The sequence below is a fragment of the Sphaerodactylus townsendi genome, linkage group LG07, assembly GCF_021028975.2.
Source record: "Sphaerodactylus townsendi isolate TG3544 linkage group LG07, MPM_Stown_v2.3, whole genome shotgun sequence".
NCBI classification, from domain to species: Eukaryota; Metazoa; Chordata; class Lepidosauria; order Squamata; family Sphaerodactylidae; genus Sphaerodactylus; species Sphaerodactylus townsendi.
Genome location: NC_059431.1, coordinates 107,647,504 through 107,672,144, shown reverse-complemented (window position 1 = coordinate 107,672,144; position 24,641 = coordinate 107,647,504). Strand labels below are relative to the sequence as shown.

Genomic DNA, 24,641 nt, shown 5'->3' with positions numbered 1-24,641 from the left:
CAGCAAGCCCTCTGGAACACCATAGTTGGCAAAGTCGGGGGTCTGCGATGGGAGGGGGAAATTGGCAGAAATCACTGCATCCTCTTTCATAAATGGAAATGCCATTCCATCAGAGAAACTGCATGGTTCAATATATGTCACTATCACTTCACTGGGCTGGGAGAGCAGAGTAGAGACATACATTTTATACACCGTTTCACATTATTGTCCTAAAATACATTCAACTTTCCTGGAAATGCCTGCATGGGGAAGAGGAGTCTTTTAAGTTAGTCAGAAAAGACCAGACTGTATGACCAGGAATACCAATCTCTCCTGAGTGCTGAGCAAAGCTCTTGTTCCCCTGTATACTTTGGGATCACACCCCAGAAATCTAGCCCTGCTGTATATTTAGAACAGCTTGTTAACTATAAGTGCAGATGGGTCGTGACCAGAGCAAGGTGCAACTCATTCCCCTCTGTCTACCTTCAAGGTCGTTTCCTTAACATCCCACAAAGTGAGCGTGGTTGTCGGTACTGTCCCTACACTATGGACTCAATTCCTCATATCCTGCTTTACTGTTCGAGGTATAATGATATTAGAACCCATCTGGGAGCTTTACTACCTCCAGAATTTATGTTTTTCTCAGACAAACTAAAAATGTCTAAGCTATTGAACAGCTCTCATGTAGAAATTTCTGAAGCAGTTGCCACATTTTTAATCCGTGTTCTACCTGATGTGTAACAATGATCCTGTTATTGTACTTGGAATGTGTGGTACTTCTGGTTTTATGCCTAACTAGCGGGCCTGGTCACGCGTTGCTGTGGCAATTGTCCTTCTCATCACAGTCCGCAACCCACACAGATGTCCATGCAGTTCCAATGATCCCCAGCGTAGCCTTTTGGGGTGGTCAAGTGGAATCCCTCTTTCCCTTTTCAATGCACATCATTATATGGTGGTGTCTTGTTTTTTTAGTATAAGGCAGGGGTCTTCAAACTATGGCTCTCCAGATGTTCATGGACTACAATTCCCATCAGCCCCTGCCAGCATGGCCAAGTGGTAGGGCTCATGGGAATTGTAGTCTATGAACATCTGGAGGGCCATAGTTTGAAGACCCCTGATATAAGGTAACCATTTCCATTCCACAACGGAACTGTCCAGAGTGCGAATCCCGCTGTCCATGAGGCTGGTTGACATGCACAGTCCTGGCTTGGATAAGGCAGAACTGGGGCAAGCAGGCTATCCCAGTCAGGCAGCAGAGGCAGGGTGGTGAAGCGCTCAGATCGAGGCCAGCTCCCTGGATTCTTAAAGGGCCATGTGCAAAAGAAGCAGAGCCGGTAGTGTTGGTTCGCCCCCACCCTGCAGATTGTCTTAAAAGAAAAAGGCAAACTCCAGCTCACTTTAAGTAAAAGACAGCTGTGGTGAATATGGGTGAGGAAGTAAGTAAGTGGTGGTTGGATGTGAGGGAGGGCAGAGTGAGGTGTGTGAGGATGAGCTGGATGTGTATGAGAGTATGTGTGTTGTGTGGTAGCAGTGGGTGAGGCACAGAGAGTGATAGTTACCTGAGTGTGAGGGGGGGGGGAACCCCACCTGACGTCTCACACGGCAAAGTGCGTATGTGTTTCACTTCCACTCGTATTACTCATCAGTATTACCTATTTACTGTTTTCACTGCTCATCTCTGGTCATCTGAGCGAACATTCTAAGGGCATACCAACCCCTCAGGCCACAGACATGCTGCACGAACATTCTAAGGGTGACAGTTAAACACTGGTGCGCCAGGAAAAAGACGTTTTACCTGGCTCAGGTATGGACATTCGGCGATTTGAAGGTCCAATTACCTGCCCAGAATGGGGAGGGACGTCCTGTGAAAATTTGGGGGCGATCCGTCCAGCAGCTTCTGAGGGAGACCATCAGGGACAAACACACGTTTAGATTTTTATATTGGCCGTTTCCGCATGGGCCTCTATGCGCCCCCACGCCGGCAAGAATTCTGCCGGCGTGGGGGTGGAGGCCGTTCGCACGTAAGCGTGCGAGCGGCCCCAGCAGAGTCCGCCGCAGGAGAGGCGGCTCCGCACGGAGCCACCTCTTCCCCCTTCCCTCTCCCACTTACCTCGTCGCTGTCGCCGTCCTGCTGGCCTCCTAAGCCCCGCCCACGCTGCCCTCCGACCTCCAGGGGTCGGAGGACAGCGAGGGAGGGACTTAGGAGGCCAGCAGGACGATGACAGCGAGAGGTAAGTGGGAGAGGGAAGGGGAAACAGCGTGTTCCCGGCGGTGCTGTTCGCACCGCGCCGCTGGGAAGACGCTGTTCCCTCAAAAACAACCCTTTAAAGGGTTGTTTTTTAGGGCGGCCTGACGCCGCCCTGAGGGAGGGGAAGGGCAGCCAGGTCGGCGCTGCTGCGTTTCAGCAGCGCCGCCTGTGCGAACGGCGGCCTGGGGGCGGCGTTTTTACCGCCCCTAGGCCGCCGTTTTTGGCCCATGCGGAAACGGCCATTGATAGATAAAGGTTTTTGATTTGGATTGGAAGTTAGTCAGGAACTACAAGCCATGGTTACTGAGGAAAAAGTATAACTTAGGGCTATGATCTTTTTTCACTTCTGATCAGAAATTGAAACCAACCTATATATATGATCAAGTGCAAATCCATTGATGAGAGCACGTGAGAAAACTTGTGGGAGCCACTGCAATTGAACACCACCGCCACATTTTTGGACACTGTTGTAGATAACGCAACATGGAGTTGCATCGAAACAGCAAAAATTTAACCTAAATTGACCAAAGCAATATTTCAAAGGCAGAGGTGGGAAAGGCACATTTTTTTACCTGCCATCTCGTCTGTAATTGCAAATTCATCTTTTACAGAAGAATATTCCACTTCAGTCTGGTCACCACTATTCATAGAACTAAACCTCGACTGGCTCGGGGATTCCTCAGAAACATCAGTTGGCTGCAGAAAAGCGGTATGAACATCCTGAATGTGAGCTTTCAAATCTTCGTAGGATGGCGCTCGAAAGTCACAGCCATCACACTGCAGCACCTCCATAGTCCTTGATGGTAAGTTTTACATTAGGAAATCCTGAAAGAAGACAAACAAAGAAGTAGCTGAATACACAGGGAACTGCCTTATATTTAGACTATTGTTCTGTCAAGGTCAATATAATTGACTGGCAGCGGTTCTGCTGGGTTGCTGGTAGATCCCTTTACGTGAAGATGGTGGAGGCTAAACCTAGGTGCTTTTACATGCTACTAAGCCTTGGCACGTCCCCAAAGCACATATCCACAGAAACACAGTTTAATGAAACAAATTATTATATGATTTTATGACCTATGAAATTATTATAGTGCTCCAAATTTAGTACTGAGCAACTGTCGGAATACATTTCAAAAAATTACTTTCACTCACACACAACACCCATGGATTTCTTGCAGGCATCTCACATAACTCTAGGAAATACCAAGACATGTGACTCATAGCTATTGTGTGAACAAGCCTCGTTATATGTCAACCTTCGTTGGAGGTGGACAGATGTTACAGCAGAATGAAGGAAACATAATAGAAAGACACTGAACAATAATATGTATGCATAAAAAATCCAAAAGCTATGTGAAGTGAGTGTCTTTTGAAACGCTTTCATAAAACCTGGACATACAACTCAATTAACTATTTGTTGATCATATGTTTCTATACACTTTTCCCCAATAAAATGAGGGTGGTCTATATAGCGTGTATCATTCTAATTCATCATCACACCAACCTTGTGAAGTAGGATAAAAGATAATGATTGACCCAAGTCACCTAATCTATTTTGTCACTGGGACAGGGGGAATTTCATCATGAATTCAACTCTTCTTGTCAAGTATAATACACAACAACTTCACTGCAAATATTTTAACCAGCAATGTACCCTTACAACATGTTTTTGGCATTACAGCATCTGTCTAATGCATGACTTATTTTAAAATTTTGACCCAGTTAGAGAGCATAAAACACCTTGTCCTTCTTCCATCATGTAGAGGTCTCTCAATGGGATAATGGGAATCTGATAATTTGTAATGCTCACTAGATCTGATTCTATATTTTGTTATATGAAGCAGCAAACAAGTACTAGTTTAAAGTAGTTATGGAAGTTCGGAATATCACCGGTTAAACCAGTTATCCCATATTTCAGAGGAGAAGATTATGTCAGGCTAAAAATATTTAGTGTTCTGTGCAAAGAAGTGTACATAAAAGATGTAGGTGGGTGTTATTAAAACAGAAAGAAGTACCAGTAGGTACCAATAAAATTACATTAATTGAGGCATCAGTAGTTTAAATGTTTTTGAATATTTATTTCAAAAAAACCCTGTAAACTAGCTCTGTAAGCTAGTTGGAAACAATGGGGGATGGGGCACTCCCTTTGGGAGTCCATAACTTTGGACCCCCTGAACCAAACTTCACCAAACCTGGCTGGTATCATCAGGAGTGTCACCTGATGATACTCTGAAATTTTGGTGCCGCTGGCCTAAAAAGTGCACCCCCTGGCAGCCGACAAAGTAAAAACCCTAAAATATTTTTTAAAATACACCTCACTCGCGTATAAGTCAAGGGAGGCTTTTTTGGCACAAAAAATGTGCTGAAAAATTCGACTTATATGTGAGTATATATGATAATTTTATTCTAGGATGGCATGGATTCAGGGGCAGCTATACTCTTTTCTACCAAAAGTTGACAGTAGAATTGTATATTAATCCGCCGTTTCCGGGTCTTCTCAGTTTTAGAATGCTGTGCTTGGGTTCTAATGCTTACCTAGTTCTGTCCCCAAGTCACTAGGACCCAAATGGAGCATTCCAGAACAAAGAAGGTCCAGGAAATGGTCAACTGATATACAATTCTACTGTCATCTTTTGGTGGAAGAGGTCTTTTTATAGTAGATTAATGAATTGATAGTGTCTTTTAAAGTCCCCTTACATGCTCCAAGGTCGTATTAAATCTAAGAGCTCCACAAGTCCACAAGATGGAACACAGCCAAAAATTTGTCCTCAGGAAAACTCCATCCTCTTACTATAAAGTAATAGAGAAGTTACTTGTGCAGCAGCAAGTTGAGTCCCAACCACATTCTGTCAGTGTAAATAAAGAAGGGCACTGCTGTCAGGATTCTGCCTCGGAGTGAAGCCCCTTCTGGTTGCCTGCTTTGAAATGACAACAACCGCAATCCTCTTTGGACAACAGGAGCAGACAGGCATCTCCACCGACAGGGTTCTGAACATGGCACTGTTCGATCCCCCCGCTCTCCTTCCCCTTCGCACCCTTCCCCTTCCTTGCGTTGAAAAGAAATGAGCGTTGGCACTGCCTCCTTTTCAGCAAACCAAGTTAGCAACAATCAAGATACTCAATCTTTTCTGTGCCAGCGCCAGACCAGGCTGTGTGGAAGAGGTTGCTATCTGCTCTGGATCAAATTACAGCAGGGAGCAACTGAGGCCCCACCCCACAAGCCTCCTTTAGCACAGTCCATTAGACCTGAAAACAATTTCCCCCTCTCTCTCTTGCAGCAGACAACTCCTGAATTTAGAAAGCTGGGGGCTGGAGGGGTGGGTGAGCAGATCCTTCAGTCTTCATTGCCCATCCTTTAACCTCACTCCCCCCCCCCTCAAGTTTAACCCTTTCACATCTGAGCCCAGCCAGCCACAGCTCTGCCGAATGTGTTTATCACACTTCCAAGAGATATGAGCTCCTGCGTCACTGAAGCTTTAAGACTCACTAAGCTGCCCTAGTCCTCTGAGCTTTAGGAGAGAAAGCGCAGCCATTTTACCTCAGACAAGGCATGCACTCAGAAAGAGAGGCAGGCTCACAGCAACTCTTGCCAGCACGCAACATGGCTTCACTTATCCTCAGCCGCATCTCCAGCACACCACTCTCTCTCTTTTTTTCCCCTCTTCTCTTCTTTTATTTGCAAGGCTGGTGTGAAGGAATCAGTTGCACAAAGAGGAGCAGAACCTCCTTCTCAGCCCTTTCAGGGAAAGAAGAGCCGCCTGAAGCGGCCAGCCTTGCTGCCGGCCCCCAACACCTTTCTCCTCCCTGAGGAAACCCATGGACAAAATGTCTCATGGTGGACCTCCTTTTCCTATCTCACACAACGTCCCAACCACGCTGACCACTGCCAGATGCTAAAGGCTTGCCAAAACTGTCCAACGGATGGAGCAAGCGTGACTTAAAACAAAATAGGATGGAGAGAGACAGAGAGGAAGGAGGGAGGGGAAAGCCCTCCAGTAAGCCTGAACCTCTTGGGAGTCGTTCTTCTATGCACAGAAGACATACCATCTGACTCTGCCTGCCAGATTCCAAAGTCTAATGACCTTTGTTAATCACCAGCCAAGCTGTCTGCCTCTGCAAGCCTTGCCAATAGACACACCCTTCTGCACAAAGGCTGGAGCGATTCCTTTTGGAGAGAGGTTCTCTGAAAGCTCCATTGTGCAGGGAAAGGAGGGGGAAAAAGAGGAGGGGGAGACGCTCTCCCTTCAAGCACGTTGATGCTTTCAGGAACACCAGTGACAAATGGCCTTCCCTTGACTGTTGCTTCTTGTTTGCAAAAGTTGGCTGGGGAAATGGGATTGGGGGGGGGGAGAGGGATTAAGCGCTTCTCCACAAGATAATTCAGCTTCTGCGGAAAGCCACGTTGGAAAAACTGCTCTTGGTGAACGCTACCACCTCCTGAGATGGTTACTTTTCAAGGACGCTAACGTGGGCCTGGCTGTGTCTCAATGCTCTGGCTAAATATTCACTGTAAGAGCAATTTGATGTTCACTAAATATGAATGGGGATTATCCTCCAGGAAGCTCTCTTGTGTAACTCCTACTGAAATGAATGGGAGCTTCATGATGGGGCTTGTATAGAGGAACTTCCTGGAGCTTTGTGTCCATTGATTGATTTTTTAAAAAAAAATTAAAAAGAGGCCAGAGGTTTCAAAATGGGTTCTCATTGTAACAAAGCAGTCCCAGGTCATACACAAGGTAAGTAGTCTTGTCCAGCAGCAATTTTTGCCAGATGTTTCTCAATGATCTTCGATTTCATATTTTTCCACCCAAATCAAATGACACTACCTTTTTTGATTTTTGCTCTTTAAGCATTTCTTGTCATGGTTCAAATCTTTCAAGAAGGAGGAAATCCCCCAAAGAGCCAACACGGTTTAAGTGATCGAGAAAATCTGAAATATGTCGTCTGTATTTCTTTGTCTATGGGAGATAAAGAGCAGAGGGACCCATCTGTCAGCCGAAGAATGGAGCTCATTTTCACTGCAGATGTTAATATGCTGTCAAGAGGCACATGAAAGAGAGATATATGGAAACAATATCGGCATGTTTGTCCATAATGAGAAATGCAGCCGTCGCAACATTTCCGTGTGGCGATTACCAGAACCATGCATATTCTGCAAATAAAATTCTCCAACCAAGTTACCTAAAGTCTGTGCCAATGAACTCAAAATTTGGTAATCAAAATAAAATTATGCAGTCATCATGAACCTGCGCAGAAGTGGTTAGTTCTTCATAACTTGATTCTGTTTATACAATCTGAGGTTGCAAATGAATTTCGGGAGATTCTGGGGATATGAACAGTAAGAGCCCGACAAAGGGTTGTAGTTGTATAAAACCACCATAATGTGGCAAAACCCACAGTCCACAAATATAGAAATTTTGGAGATGTTTTATTGCTACATACTGCTAGTATGGAAAGAACCCAAGAGACTTTTGTTTGTTTTTTAATCAAGTAGCAACCATCTTCCCACCCCATCAAAACAATGACCCAACTGAGGGAGGTACAGGAACAGCTTGTGATATAGTGAGAAGTGTTCATTTATTTAAATATTTATATCAGTTTTTTTAAAAGCTCACTGGGCTAGGACAATCCCCTTTAGATCAATGGAACACAAGTTTTGTGTGTGTGTGTGCTTTTTTTAGTCACTCAAATATTTACAGCCTTTCTAGCTCTAGTAGTCTTGGTTGTAACCTAGAACATTGCTCTAAAGTTTACTTTAAACCAGCATTTCCCAGAATATACCATTTAAAAACTGGAAGGAGGGTTTTCACTGACGGCCCGAAATAGAATATGTGCAGAGTTACACACAGACTGGCATTTTCACAAATCCCAGTAGAAGATGGACCACACCATGCATGAATAAGACGACGGCTGAGGTAAAAATTACCAAGTGGTAAGAGAAAGTTGTCGTGGGAATCCACCCAAGACACACTTGAGGAAAGCATAAAGGCAATAGGATTTGCTTTCTTCATGCAATGTAGACAACTCCTCTTAATAGAATCCAAAAGGCCTTAACATTGGTCTAATCTTCTCTCTGGGCTGGAGAGATTAGTCTACCAGAAATACACTTTGAAACAGCAATGTGATTCAACAGCCTCCTAATTATAGACCTTACAAAACCTTCAAGAAATAGAACCTGAACTACCATAAGACAAGTAACACCACAGGGTATCAATCTTGTTCCCCCCCTTCCTCTTCCCGCTTCGCTATATAAATCTTGATTTTAAACAAAGCAAACCAGCATTTGCAGCTGCAAAACCTCACAAAGCAGATTCCAGGTTACTAGCAAAGTTTTCTTCACAGGTTCACCTTCTATGTTTGTTTCTCTGTGTGATCTGAATGCAAAACTGTAAACCACTTTTTAAATCTGCAGTTGTCTACGTGGCTCCTACAACACTGCTCTGGGCAAAACCATCCTCAAGAACAATCCCCCACTTTCACAAAGATAGCTTTAGAAGGTAGCCAAGCGGGTCTACAGTAGCACAGTTAAATCCAAGTCCACCAAGATTTTGGAGATGAAAGCTTCTGAGAGTCAAAGATCCCTTCATCAGATACTTTCATCAGTTATCTGGAAAGCTTATACCCAACAGCTTTCGAAGTGTCAGTTTCTGTCAGCTTCTTGTCAGTTTCTGAAGTGCTACTGGACTCAAATCTAGACCCCTCCTCCACATGCTCTTCTATTTTTGTAGATAATTCTTTCCACCTTTTCTTAAGAAGGGTAGACCATTATTGAGAATTACGTATCCACCAATACTGGTCTCCGTCACTGATGTGGGCTACGAATCCACTTCAATTCAAAATTTCAAATTCTGGTTTATGATGTAAGAATGATTACCATTCACATACTTCTAGTGTCAACATGTCACTTAAACAAGGAAAGAATGAGTAGACATTTGCTTCTCAGAGAAGAGGGAGCATGTATTTCTAAGGCTAGCTCTGGGATTTGTTTTCAGAATCCTACAGAGCTGCAACTGGACAGCTTGCAAAACATTAAAAAGGAAAGTCTAAAACCACGAGCTCTGTACTTCCTACGTACAACACAAACAGTTCCTGCGTGTTTTTGGGGAAAGCATAATCACATTGAGAAAAGGTAGATTCAGACTTCAGCATGTTTACAATAGAAATCAAACTGTCCTTTTGTAGCATGCTAGGGGGGCGGGGGAGAGAGAGGAAGCTGGTGAACGGATGTGGCTATTGTTGATAAGCAAGCAGCAAGAGTTGGAGAGGTTATATGGTATGGTGACCTTAGCCCGAGAGAAGCTTTAAGTATGTGGGGCCATCTGCCTCGGCTAGATCTGATGTGGTGGAGGACCAGCATCAAGGGAGGAAGTAGACAGAAGGCTGAGCCAGTCAAAAGCTGCTTAGGAACACTGAAGAAAATACCAAGCTAGAAATTTGTGGCTTCCACTGGGCTGGGCTGAAGTTTCCTAATATATAAATAAGCTCATGCTTGAATATCTTGTTACTAAAAAAGACATAAGAGATATGTGCACGCACGCATATATACCAGTGACTTCTCTGGGACTATGCAAACTTGGCCAGTCACCAGTGGACTTCGATGTGTATAATCTAGACTCTGTAATAAGTGAAAATCAGTAGGTCACCCTAATGTTGAGATTAGCGTTTGTGCAACTGCGTAGCTTGCAGAATCCTTGGGCCTTAAAGGAAAATTTTAAAATCATGTGTTTCTACAGTTTTTACCTTACTGTAAAAGAATAAGATGTTTTTAAGGCAGTGACAGGCAAAAGAACAGGGACCTGTCAACAGAAGAAGAACCTTGGATTCTCAGAAGAGTTCTGGATGTCTTCCTCTAAAACTTCAGTGCAAAGGTACACAAACCAAACCACCAAACAGAACGTGTAGATAAACAGGAGCCAACCTTGAAGAATCTCTGCCCCTGCCTCAACAGAAAGTTCTTTAATTGATTTATTTTTCTTGTATTTGTCTGTACTAAACTATAGTAGTAGTAGTAGCACCAAGCCTTTATGGCCATGTAAGACAGTGCAAGTAAAATACAGAGAAAACCTCCAAAAACCAGATTTAAAACAATTCCCAAGAAGTGGTAGACCTGCCACCCTACAAAGAACCAGAGAAAGAAAGAAAAAGAGATAAGAATACAAGTGTCAACTTTTGTTCCCCAAAAAAGTTAACCCATAAGTAGATAAGAAAACCAGAATACAGAATATTTTTTCCTTGATTGATTTATTGAGAAAATTTATATTTTGCCATCTTACAATGAACGTCACACTCAATGAGCTAATGAGGATTAAAACCTATTAAACAGCAATAATGACACAAAGATCAAACAAACTAATAAAACAATTAAGCATAGAGCATCAGTAGCAGGATAGTTTTAAAAAACTACAAGCTCCGCAGCTGTTAAAAAAGACTAAGGTACAGCAGGATTAATATTGTTTTGGGCAGCACATAACATTTTCTGATAACACAATAATCATGAACAGTGTGGAACCATTTCCTCATTCCAAAAGCTCTCCAAAATGCAACTGTTTTTCATGGCTCAGTAGAAACCCAAAACAGGTCAGATGAGCTGCCAGGAAATGGGAGTTTGAAAACTTCAACACAAACAGTCAAAGACATTTCACATGTAGACCATTTCACACACTTGCTGTAGACTTCCATTCACACATTTTTCTTAGGCTCTGCTAAAGCCACTGCACTGCAGATCAGAGAAGCTATGTGATTTTCAAGTGATAGCAAAATGTGATCTTTCCTATAGCTTCCCTTTTCCTGTAAAGGTACAAGAAAGCCTTGCGGCAGGAGGCTCCTTTTTAAACAGAGAACCACGGGGAAACCCCACAGTGAAGCACCCACCTGCACTGCAGCAGTAAGTATACAAAAGACCATTGTCCGGGTGTTCCATTTACACATGTCACAATGGCATGGAAGCAGATAGATCCTCAATTCCCATTTGTGAAAATGATTGTATGAATGTTAAGTCAGTTTCCTTAACAACTCATGGGTGTTTGCACACTGGGTATGCACGCCTGAGTCAGAAGCTCATTCCTGGACCACACTGCATGGATAACTCCTGCTTCCGGGCACCATGTTAAACATCAATATTGTTACCAGTGGAAAAGTGTTACCACTGGAAATAGTGACTGGAAAACCATATTGACTTGGCAGTCTTGAGCTATTATATGCATGCTATTCAGTTTTTATAAGAAGGTAACTGATGAATCCTATTCTTACAATTTTGAAGGTATCACTGGGAGAACATATGAAGAGACTTGCTGTTATCAGATTCATCTAGTCTAGCAACCTGTCTTATATAGTAGCTAGTCAGCAATTCTGGGGGGCCAGCAACAGGTCATAGGGTCCATGACCTTCATCCAGTGCTTTCTCCTAGCACTTGTATTCAGAGGTTTATAAGAAACTTATAGTCTCATATAAATTGTTCAAAATGAACAAACGAGGGGGGGGGGGACAAGTAAGTCATACTCTGTGGACGGAATTCCTCTCATCTGTTGAAATGCTACAATTCATCTAAACCAGGGGTGTCAAATTCGCGGCCCTCCAGATGTTCATGAACTACAATTCCCATCAGTCCCTCCCAACATGAACATTGGTTATACTGGCAAGGGCTGACGGGAATTGTAGTTCATGAACATCTGGAGGGCCGCAAATTTGACACCTGTGATCTAAACCACTAATGCAGAGAACAAGAACATTTGGACTCCCCCCAAAATGGTCAGGCTTCATAATAAACGTGGGCAGCAACTAGTCATAAGGGCTTCACAAATATGAGGCACACAACTCAAACTGCATAAACCCATAACTAGGAAAGGAGAAGCTCAGACACAATAACAGTTCCTGAAAAATTCCCTCCAGAAGGCAACTGCATACGATCCTTTGCCTCTCCTTGCATACATATGCAAATGGCAATCCAATTTTATGTGACACTGAGATGCAGGTGCTTCGTTGACAAAATTGACCCATTCCTGTCAGATTAAAGGAACAGTTAATTCATCAAGCCATCTACATTTAATCATTCTCCTCACTTCTAAAAGTGACCACTGCTGAGGGCCCTTTCACACATGCAGAAAAATGCACTTTCAATCCTCTTTCAATGCATTTTGCAGCTGTGTGGAATAGCAAAAAAACCCCTGGAAAACAACTGTGAAAGTGGATTGAAAGTGCACTATTCTGCATGTGTAGGCCTGAGTGGTACAGCAATTAGAATGGTATAGCAGTTAGGAGAACTCGATCTGAATCTCCACTGTGTTATAAAAATGTATTGGGTGCTCTCAGTTTAATCTACTTTACAGAGGTGTGGTGGGCTCAAATAGAAGAAGAAGAAGAAGAAGAAGAATTTGGATTTATTTCCCACCTTTCTCTCCTGTAAGAAGACTCAAGGTGGCTTACAAACTCTTCTCTTCCTCTCCCTTCAGTAGACATATTGTGAGGTAGGTGGGACTGAGGGAGTTCTAAAAGGTGACTAGCCCAAGGTCTTCCAGCAGGAATGTAGGGCTGATTCCGCATGGGCCAAAAACAGTGGTGTGAAAATGGTGTAAAAGGGTTTAAAACAGTGTAAAAGGGTTTATATTGTTTTCACGCTGTTTTCACACCGCTGTTTCTGGCCCGTGCGGAATCAGCCTATGAGAGGGGAAACTAATCTGGTTCACCAGATAAGAGTCTGCCACTTATATGCAGGAGTGAGGGATCAAATCTGGTTCTCCAGATTAGAATCCACCGGTCTTAATCTCCACGATGGCTCTCAATAGAGGAGAATAGACGGGTGTAAACTGATTTTGGTACACATTGGGAAAATGAGGCTGATATAAATATCTAAACAAAAGTCAGAGACAATCTGATGATAAAGTTATAGTTATAGAGCCACTGTGCTGTAGTGAACAGAGTATTAGACTAAGATCTAGAAGTTTCCGATCCAAGTTTCCCCTCTGGCACTGAAGTTCACAGGGTGATTTTTAAGGCAGTCATGCTCTCCCAGCCAAACATACTTCACAGACTGTTGTTGTAAGGATGAAGTGGAAAGGGAAGAATGACAACCCTGCCTCTCATTTTCTGTTATCTCAAGAGCAGCAGAGGAAGAAACATTTAAAAAATGCCACGGGACTAACAATTTGATGTCACTTTAGAAGAACACCCAGAAGTGAGCCCAGTCTTCTCTAGGAATCATGGAAACCTGTTTTATCATCGTTTCCATGATTCCTAGAAAGGCTTAACATCAGATTTGGGGTTTCCTGGAAGTGATGTCATGGTGTCACTCACAGCTGCCTGCCCACCCCCCCACCCCCAGTCTCTCAGTGAGGGGAGACTTATGTTGCGAGCCTATCTAGAACCTCAATGGGGGAAAAAAACCAAAGTCTAAATATTTAAATAAATATGATCATCACAGATATTTGTGAATAATCCCGCCATCCACTGCTGAATCACAGTTTCTATTCCGCTTATGTTAATAGAACATCCTACAACAATGGACACAGCACTGAAGCATTCTTTTCCATTCGTCCTATGAAGAAACTGGTATCTATATAACATTTTTCAATTCATGACTGCACACTTTTCATGGCTTCATTAGCAAAGTGATATGAGGCATTTGGTAAACACTGTCTCGTTGTGTTTGCAGTGACCAAGATTTCTCCCTTGCGTTTTATCTGTTGCCAACTGTCCATTATGTTATTGCTGATCTCTGATCATAGTGAAATTTAAGTAAAATAAATGAAGTGGAATATTTGTAGCATGATAACTTTTGTCACACCTTGAGCTATGGGAATGAAACCGTGCCCTGGGACAGTCAGGATTTCAATTATCCGGTTAACAATTGAATACCAGTTCCATTCCTGCACCAAATAGTGTCCATGGGAAGGAAAATGCAAAGCATTAACAAAATACAGTATCACCTGAGAAATTTTCCAGAACGAGCGTGTCTTTTCCAATACGAACATGTCAAACATGAACCTTAGCTTGATTTTGGCACCCTTTTCCAAGAGGGAATAAAGAAAGAAACAACATGCAATGCAAGCTCATCCTTGAAGACTGTCAGTGCAATCCATGGGGGGCGGGGCTGAAACTATAGTGGAAGATGTGCGCCCCTGCTCTGAGACAAGTCCCCTCATGCCGGTGCAAAGAGCAAATACGCCAGAGGGAATTCCAGAGGGTGCCAGGATGCTGCTGAGCTCTGCAGTACCTGAACATGGAAACTGTCTCCATGCCAGGGCTCCTCCACCGCGCCGGTGCAGGGGATGGGCATGGATGGAATCAATTTTAGTGGGCTTCCACGAGCTTTTGCTCCCTATGCCACCTGGCGACTTGTGCCACATTTAAGTGTGATGAAGCCTGTTGAGTGGCAATAGGGGTTTTCAGGTTGGCCTGGGAGTTTTTTAAGAACATAAGAACAAGCCAGCTGGATCAGACCAGAGTCCATCTAGTCCAGCTCTCTGCTACTCGCAGTGGCCCACCAGGTTTTAGTTTTCCATGTCCCCTGTGCTGCTTGAAATCCTTTAGAACAGTGGTTCTCAACCTTCCTAATGCCGTGACTCTTTAATACAGTTCTTCATGTTGTGGTGACCCCCAACTATAAAACTGGTATATATAAAATATAGAAAGACCGTTTTACGATGGTCTTAGGCGACCCGTGAAAGGGTCGTTCGACCCCCAAAGGGGTCACGACCCACAGGTTGAGAACCGCTGCTTGAGAAGGCGGCACAGCTGTGCTGAGGAAGCACCATACCTGGCTGCCGTGGAACTATTCCCCTTCCCATGGGTTGCACTGTTAGATATTCAGAATGAATATTAGCAGCCACATCTGGGACAGCATGCAGCGTTTCAAGTACAAACCCCCAGCTTAATTCCTGAACCTGTTTCCAAGACAGCCAGGAGCAAGTGAGGCTTTGCAAACAGTGTGTTTTACAAATGTAAGTTGGCTGTATTTCTCTTCTCCTTGTCGCCATGTATGCTGGCATATGGAAACTTGTTTGTTGAGGCTTACCCTTCCCAGTGTTTTCTGTATGCAAATTTTAGAACTCCATTTTTCATAGTATTGCATCTACCAGTAGACATCTTGCCATCCTGCTATTGAGACTTTTTAGCCTTTTAATTCAGTCTTACCAGTTTTGCCAGCCATCATGCATCAAATAATCTTGCACAGTATCTCACTGTCTGCATTCAAGTCTCTGCCATGCCCGAGAATTATCTCTACCTGCAGATACAAGCATCTCCCTGCCCCCAGACATTGAACTCCAAACAAAGCACCATCTTTACAAAGTGATTATGTGTTTTTTTAAATACGTAGTGTTATGATTATCAAAGCATTTCACGATTATCTTCTGCATTTGAACTTCTGCCATCTTACATGATACTGGGATTAGGATCAATGGCCAGTTAACTGCTTAAATTAAATTTGGCAACCCTCAGATTAGCTACGCTAATGTTAATGAACAGTTGTAATAATGGGTAATATACTACGAGATAATAGTTCAGCATCTTTATATACTGAAGGCTGTTCCAACCTATTAAGGAATACAATCTATTCTTGACAGCCTATTACTCTAAGATAGAACTAGCTAAACCTTATTTTTAATATAAGTTGAATGCCAGACAACAAGTCCAAAGTATGAGTTAATGCCAGTGCAATGCACAGTACTTCATGTTATTTTACTTCTAGTCTCCTGAGCTAGGGAACAGACAGCAGCAGGCAAGAATGCAGGCCTGACTCCGTCACTTACATAGGATCCTTCCTACATAAGACTATTCCGCACATGGAGAATAATGCACTTTCAATCCACTTTCACAATTGTTTGCAAATGGATTGTGCTATTTCGCACAATAAAATCCAGCTGCAAAGTGCATTGAAAGTGGATTGAAAGGTTTTTTTTATTAAACAATGTACCGTACTATCCACAATACCTTTGCATAGCAAGTTCCACCCAAACACCTACTGATTGGTTCCCCACCCTGAGACATGGACAATATATACCCCACTAAAACATTCCCTTCTCACTGGACGCAGTGTGTAAGACTTCCCTCTGTGATACACCTTTGAAGATGCCAGCCACAGATGCAGGCGAAACGTTAGGAACAAGATCTACCAGACCACGGCCGCACAGCCTGGAAAAACCACAACAACCAATGTTCCGTATGTCTAAAACAGGAATTATACACTCCAGGGAAATGCCAGTAGTATCTTTTCCCCTTTTTAAATCTTTCAAATGCACTTTAAAACCTCGGGGAGTTCCGCAGGGCCTGTAAAACCGAGCTGTTCCACCGGGCCTTTGGTGAGGCTGGCCGCTGAGTCCGCCCTTCTTTGTTGCTCCTTCAGCTTTGTCATCTGCTGACATATCGGCCAGTCCCCTCCCGGGGGGTTAATGCCGGACATCATCTACTTATTTTAATTGTGGAAGATCACTGCTGCTAGTGTTTTAATGTTTACTTTATTTATTGTTTTAATTGGCACTATTTGCTGTATTCAAATGTTGTTTTGTAAACTGCCCTGAGCCCTTCGGGGATAGGGCGGTCTATTAAATTTAATAAATAATAATAAATAATAATAATAATAAAGGGAACAAGGGAAGGAATGGCACAGTGAAGAAAACACAGCACCAGAAAAGTACCAAGGACTTGGAGGATAGCAATTATATCATGTATTTCCTCCCAACAATGGAAACGTTTTAGATCTGTCAGGGCAATTGAAAAACTTGACCTGCAAGAGATGTTCATATGTAGGACACTCTTGTTTTTTAAAAAAACAGTACCCGATATCCTGCTGACCTTTAGTGGTTTTTCCTAAATCTATTGCAGGGAGTGACGGCACGTTTCACTCTGTTTAATGATGGAACCAGCCCTGTCTTAAAGATGTATTAAAGAAATAAATGAACCGAGCTTAAGAAAATCCACCAGGCAGTTCCATACATTCAATGCCTTCATTGCCATGCCTTCAGTCTCCATGTGTGGTCAGAAGTCCATTATACTTGTAAGGTTGGTCTACTCAGATTGGTCTACTCAGATTGGTATTATAAGTATAATGGACTCAGAAGTCCATTATACTTGTAAGGTTGGTCTACTCAGATTGGTCTACTCAGATTGGAGCAGCAATGGCGTAGGGGGTTAAGAGCTCGTGTATCTAATCTGGAGGAATCGGGTTTGATTCCCAGCTCTGCCGCTTGAGTTGTGGAGGTTTATCTGGGGAATTCAGATTAGCCTGTACATTCCCACACACGCCAGCTGGGTGACCTTGGGCTAGTCACAGCTTTTCGGAGCTCTCTCAGCCCCACCCACCTCACAGGGTGTTTGTTGTGAGGGGGGAAGGGCAAGGAGATTGTAAGCCCCTTTGAGACTCCTACAGGCGAGAAAGGGGGGATATAAATCCAAACTCCTCCCTCACACCCTCCTTCTCCTTCTCCTCTCCACCTCCTCCTCCTCCACCACCTCCACCTCCTCCTCCTCCTCCTCTCCACCACCTCCTCCTCCTCCTCCTCTCCTCCTCTTCTTCTTCTTCTTCTTCTTCTTCTTCTTCTTCTTCTTCTTCTCTTTCTCCTTCTCTTCTCTTCTTCTCTTCTTCTTTCTTCTTCTTTGCTCTTCTTCTTTCTTCTTTCTCTTCTTCTTCTTTCTCTTTCTTCTTCTCTTCTTCTCTTCTTCTTCTTCTTCCTTCTTCTCTTCTTCTTCTCTTCTTCTTCTTCTTCTTCTTCTTTCTTTCTTTCTCTTCTTCTTACGACCAAAATGATTTTGAGATTAAAAAAAGATCAGGGGTGGCCAAAGAGAGGAAAACAAGAAGGGGTGAGCAGTACATGCGGCAGTTTCACGTGGCCCGACAAAGTTACAGGGTTTATGAGATTATTTATTTCTATTTGTAAGCCCCTTTGAGTCTCCTACAGGAGAGAAAGGGGGGATATAAATCCAAACTCCTCCTCCTCCTCTTCTTCGTCTTCTTCTTCTTCGTCTTCTTCTTCTTCTTCTTCTTCTTCTATTTAGGGTGCTTGGAGAGAGGAGTAGTCTTTCCCCCTCCTGTGCTTCAAGACCTCGTCATGATACCACAAAAGCAACTGAGTTTCCGGACATCTTACTCGAAGGTGGCTGCTGGATACTCTGGGTGAATCCTGGCATATGTAGTCCAAATTCATCCCTGGCATTTTATGAGTAACAGAAGATGAAGCCCCTGTCCCAAGGAGGTTGCCATCTTGTGCAGCTTTAAATTGTAATTTGGAAGCTATCCTGAGCTACATGAGGAAAGGCAGAAGATATATGTATATATATTTACTAAATGAATAAAATACAACACAGTACAGAGAGTGTCTACAGAGAAAGAGTAGGAAGATAGAAGTCAGATCAGCATTTAAAAAACAGGCAGTTCACTTAAGCCTTCTGGTCATTAGTCTTATTTCAATAACAATGTATTACAGCCTGGTCTAGTGTTGGGGAGAAATATGATGCATTAGCATAGGTGTCAAACTCGTGGCCCTCCAGATGTTATGGACTACAGTTCCCATCATCCTCTGCCAGCATGATGCTGGCAGGGGGTGATGGGAACTGTAGTCCACAACATCTGGAGGGCCGCAAATTTGACACCTGTGCATTATAGTGACTGAAATGGCCTTCCACAAGCCTTCTTTCTGGTCCCTTGGAACTGGCTTGCCAAAGGCTACCCACTGAGTTCAAGTCTCTCGCTGTCATCTGGATTATAGAGATATTAACAGTGAAGTTTCTCACAGATTTCTAAGCATTACTATGAAGATACAAGTGAAATGCCTTTAATGCTCTTAAATGCTATAAAAATGCTAGATATTCTAGTCAGTCTGTTTGGTTTGCCCAACCGTTGCTAGTGGAATAGGAATGCCTTTCCTTTCCAACTTCATAGCTAAGCCTCTTCCCCGCAAAACGGAAATATGCAGCCACACTGGAACATCAGCCCCCTAGGAGAACAAATGCTTTCTCGTTTTGAGCGCAAGTTAAAAAAAAAATCAGGCAATGAAAAATCTGCATTTGAAATATATGCCACCTTTAGCTTGAGGACAACCAATAAACAGTTCTTGACCATGGTCCTGCTCATAATAAGGATTTTAAGTTCTGATACACTTAGAATTATTGTTGCCCTAAATAGCCAACCCATTTGATTGGCAGCCAGTGCTTGAAGTGCTAGGGGGAGGAAGTGGAGGGGAAAATGGAGCATGAAGTAGCACGTGGTGTCACTTCTAGCAAAAAATGAATACACTATCATAGGATACTCTAGGAATTACACAAATTCTATGGTTTTACCTACAGACCTCAGTTCCTCTGGAGGAAGCTGAAGCTTCCAGGAACAAACTCTATGGCAGCACATCCCCTCCAAGCTATCGCTCCTTCCCAAACTCTGCCCTCCTCAGGCACCCCCCCCCCGCCCCCCAAAAAAATCGCTAAACATTTCCCAAGCCAAAATTGCCATCCCTGGGACAAGCCTATGCAATACTCCAGGGTCAATCTCACTGTGTTGAATTGAGCTTACTCCAGGCGAAGTATGAACATGATTGCAATCTTAAGACAGCAGCCCTAATCATACTAAGCTTCATGTACATGTGGCAACCCCTCCCCCAATTTCTACTCTTGACAAGATGGGTGGAGACAAATCTGAAAAACAGACTCCCCGCCTCTTTAAATATATCCCCTGCTTTAAATATATCTTGGAATGGGTCAGTAAGGGTGAGCTTCCAGTTTTTTAAAAAAAACTCATCTTCATTTATCTCTCTGACGCTACATTAATGAAATAACACATTACATTGGTTAAGTTATATAGAAAGATAAACCTACGGTAGATCTCTGCGTTCTATCATGGGCAAGCCCATTCACAGGCAGCAAAAATCCTCATACACGTTTGTAAACACCTGCATACCTCAGATGAACAGGAATTGATTCTATGAATGGCAGTATGCTACTTTTTACAGTCCGTTCTTCTTCTTGCCTGCTAACTGGTGATATACTATACATATTTGGGCATATGGAACTGTTGCTCTTGGCTACTAGGTTTCGTGGATGTATTTGCAAGGCTGCCTTGGCACTCTGCATGCCTCTTCTTTTGAAGCGAGAGATTCAGATTCTCTCTGATCAAGGACTGAGACCATTTTTCTCAACAGGTAACCCCTCGATTATGGTTTGGGTTCAATCCAGAGCTCTAGGACAGCCAGGGATGGTGCGGCTGCGCTGGTGTCCTGCCACCTTCATAGGGCTTTTCAACAGTGCAGGAAGGCACAAAACAAAACAAAAAAACACCACTGAAAAGCCCTCCATTGGGCTTTATGGGCTTGGGTGGTGTAAGTCCAAGACCGAGGCATTGGCATCCCAGGAGGCAACGGCTGGGTGGAAGCCACTTAACGTTGGATGCACTCCTGGTCACACCTCTGGAATGCCCCTGCCATGTCTCTGAAACACCCCCATTTTGGAGGGCCGCAACAGCTGCCTGCCAGTGAATTTCCCCTTCCACCAGGGTAAATGCTCTGGGGAGGGCAAATCCTCCAGCAGAGGGCCCCACTGCCTCCACAAAGTCCTTCGCACTCCCCCACCTTAGATTAGGTCATAAGACTATCTAGGAGGCTGAGATTTAAAAAGCTATAGGTCTACTGAGAATAGACTAGATTCCATGCCTTGGAGGCTAAATGTAAATAGGATTCACTGGAAGAAATGCAAGATAAATCAGCATATTAGTTGATCTCCCTCAGTACAACCATCTTAGACATCCCAGCTCACAAGGAGTTTGGAACTGGTTTTTACATTAAAGTCTCCTGAAATGCCATGTTCTTGGATGGGACACTGCTCCACCCCTCAGCTAGTATTTCCTTAAATATAGCCAAGGATATACTTACTAGACCATTTATAATGCAAATGCTTTCCAATATGTGACACACAAGATATGCAATGCAAGCTTTTAAAAAGTGTTGAGCCTTCGGAAGATTGTTGGACGATATACCTAAATAAGAAACCCAAAAATGGTTTTGAACACAAACATTTTGGGCAACATAGCAAAAAACAGCAGGTTGGCAGGGCTCTGAGAATTATCTCACTTGGCTGAGATTGGCTTTGGCAGATAATGAAGAGTCTTGTGGATCATGGTGCTGCAGAATTTTTTGTGGTTTTGGCTACATCACACTAACACTGGTGACTCCACTGCAACCTGTTACTTTGACAGAATTTCTTGCCCAGTGTATGCATCTGTCATTAAGTGCTACCTTTATAACCCTATTCCCCAAAATTTAGTTGCACAGAGACAGTTCACGGTGGTTCTTGGGGTGGTTTGCATTCACCTAACCCAGCACGTTGTGACTTCACTGTGGGACTGAGCCATCTCAGCTTCAGTACCACCATGACTTCGACATCATCCATGTCTAATCTAAACTGCAATTTCCCCTCCCAATGGAACCAGTTCGCATAATTTAGCTGCAAACAATCAACTGTAACCAATTTGTAAGTCAACAAAAGAGGCTGAAGAAAAAATATGGAGAAGCGAAAACTGGGGGAGCGAAGTGACTCCATCATAGAAATGAGTGAGTAGATCCAACAGACGGAAGAATTCGATTACGCCAGTGAAGTGTACTGGCACCAAGGAGAAGCGAGAAATCAAGTTCAAGTTTCCCCACTCGCTTCAATGAAATTTTCCAGATTGGTTCAAATGAGGTTTTGAAAGTGCTGGCACTCCGGTACATCTGTGTACACAATTTTTTTCAGAAATCTTTTGATATGAGGGCACCTGGGAAAAGGCATACAGAAGCCCCTGGATCCAGGAGATGGTGAGCATTTGTTGCCTCTGCTGCTGAGCCCAGAATGGTGTGTGCAATGCAAAGGAAAGGAGGATGTCCAAGGTTACCAGGAGGGAACTAAATGTTATTTTGTGTGCCTCTGGCCTAATCCTCCGTCTCCTACAAAATGGTAAGGATGATTTTTTTTCTTCGTTCAAACAGGGGGAGGGGCAAGCAAGGCAGGCACTAGGACCCCCCCCCCAAGAGCACTCTACTACAAATAAGGTCCACGAAGAAGTGAAGGATGTATTCACAATTCTAGTTAGATCTTTCCGTGGAAAAGAGTATAAATGATAAGAATCTGACACAAGTAGAGCAAGACAATTAATGTTTCTCTCTGGCCCCTTCCGCACATGCAGAATAATGCACTTCCAATCCACTTTCACAATTGTTTGCAAGCGGATTTTGCTGTCCGCATAGTAAAATCCAGCTGCAAAGTGCATTGGAAGTGGATTGGAAGTGCATTATTCTGCATGTGTGGAAAGGGCCTCTGTGAGGCAGGAAGAAACTGAAAGTGGAGCAACTCCCAGAGGAAACAGGAAGTGGTTAATTTGTTCCTGCCTCCCTGGATAATTGGTGGGAATCACCCAAAAGATGTCCTCCCCTTCAGGAAGAGAAAGCCAACCTGAGAGGAACAGGAGAATGGAGAGATGAGTCTGTTCAGTCAAACAAAGGATTCCTCTGTTGCTCTGATCTTTGGCTTTTTCCTCACTATGGCACACCTCCTGGTCCAGTCCAATGATCCTGGCACTGAAATGAGTGAGGTCATAATTCTAGCTCCCGTTTTTCTTGTCACATGTTTGTAGCTTGGTGGGTCTCAGATCTAGAAAGGCTGAAGACCACTTCTCCGCAACGTCCCCAATTCATGGCTGGGAGGGAAAATAAAATTGCAAAGGAAAACCTATTGAAAGCACATCACCATACTAAAACTCTATTTACCCTTGGCAGACTTGCTCCAAATCAAGTATCTTATAATGCTACCAAGGGATACTCAGGGTGTGTGGGAGGACAGAGTTCTTTACCTTTCCCCCATATTCTGTCACCATGAGAACTAGAAACTTTATTATTTAATAAAATTTGATGGTTATCCAAACTATAAAATTGAACAATACAAAAGGCTGTACAAAAGCTTCCTGGAAATTGTATGTGCTGCACTGAAAGCCTATGATGAACAAAATAACCTCAGTTATTTGCTGCTGCTGCTTCCTCCCACTCCAGAAATAACAAGATGTTGTTCACGGCCTTGGGCTTTTGTAGTCCAGAGGAAGATGCAGAAGTATTATGAATAGTGCTACTTGAAGAAAAGGGGATTTTAAGGCCTTCTTTGTCCAGGGTATGAGCAAAGGCTAAAACAGGTCTGAAACTTGTCAGTGAGACCTCCTAGGAAACCCATGTCAGCCATCTTGACTTCCATGATGGAAGAAACCCAAAAAACAAGCCCAACCCCCGCTCCAAAAAACCCCACACATGTCAGTATCTGATCCAGAATTGAACTAAAATGTACAATATGTTAGACCAGCGGTTCTCAACCTGTGGGTCACGACCCCTTTGGGGGTCAAACGACCCTTTTACAGGGGTCGCCTAAGACTCTCTGCATCAGTGTTCTCCATCTGTAAAATGGAAAAATGTTAGGGTTGGGGGTCACCACAACATGAGGAACTGTATTAAAGGGTCGCAGCATTAGGAAGGTTGAGAACCACTGTGTTAGACTATGATAAGAAACTGGGCTGGAATCCAGAAAGCCTACAGTTCATTTCTCCTGAGAACTTGTTAGGTGGGCTTAGAGATGCCACTCCACGTTCCCTACAACATGGAGGCGAACAGGTCTTATAGGTCTCTTTAAAGCACAGGTAATGTTTCAATAATCCTTAAAACACTCTAAAGTGCTATGCAAAAACTAAAATAAATGCAAAGTGGAGCTTCTTTCTACTAAGGTGGAGTAAAGAAAGTATGTATTGCCCACACATGTAACAGTCAGATTTCCTAATTATTTCCCAAAACTCCATAGTTTTCTTTTAATCTTTTGGGTCATTGTAACATTGAGAAATTAGAGGCCTTGTGATTTCTGTTGTTCAGGCAGTTACAAACTAACCAGAGATCTCCAGACCTAAAAGCGATTCTTAGTCCATGACTAATAACTAGATGCTCCATACAGCCCAATCCAGATTGGGGGGGGGGCCTCACTATGCGGGGTGGCACAGCCCACAAATGCCCATCCCGCCAGCGAGGGGCAAATGCGCTGGCTGAGGGGGGAGACATGCAGGCAGGCACGACATGGCTCTGTGGTGCCCAACCTGGAAGCCGTCACCATTCTCCAGCCCTGCCAGTATAGAAAGCTGTGCTGGCGTGGCTAGAAGAGTTCCGGGGGTGGACCCAATCTGGTTGGCTTCCACTGCGCCTCTAGCCAGCAGAGTGTGCCAACAGAGCTGGCTTCGGATGTACGCCACATTTTTCGTGGAATATGTCCACCCACTATCCCCTATATGCGAGTATAGCTAGTTGGTGTTTTCTGGTTTTGTTTTGGGCTTCTTGCCTTGCAGAAAAGCCCTTCGGAGGCAGCGTGGCAGCGCTACCTGAGAGATCTGGATTGTGCTGATAGTCAAACTTTCAAGGTTCAAAATCAGATACCACACAGCTCA

At 43.6% G+C, this 24,641-nt stretch overlaps 1 protein-coding gene across 6 annotated transcripts in view; it reads right to left on the bottom strand.

Annotated features, from left to right (window-relative positions):
• Positions 1-24,641, bottom strand: part of ZNF462 (zinc finger protein 462) — a 180,994-nt gene that overhangs the window by 83,895 nt on the left and 72,458 nt on the right. For all 6 annotated transcript variants that reach the window (XM_048504814.1, XM_048504815.1, XM_048504813.1 and 3 more), the window contains one exon: positions 2,800-3,052. In XM_048504814.1, coding sequence (XP_048360771.1) covers positions 2,800-3,019 — 220 coding nt within the window. In that variant the 5' untranslated portion in view covers positions 3,020-3,052. The remainder of the gene's footprint in view (positions 1-2,799; positions 3,053-24,641) is intronic.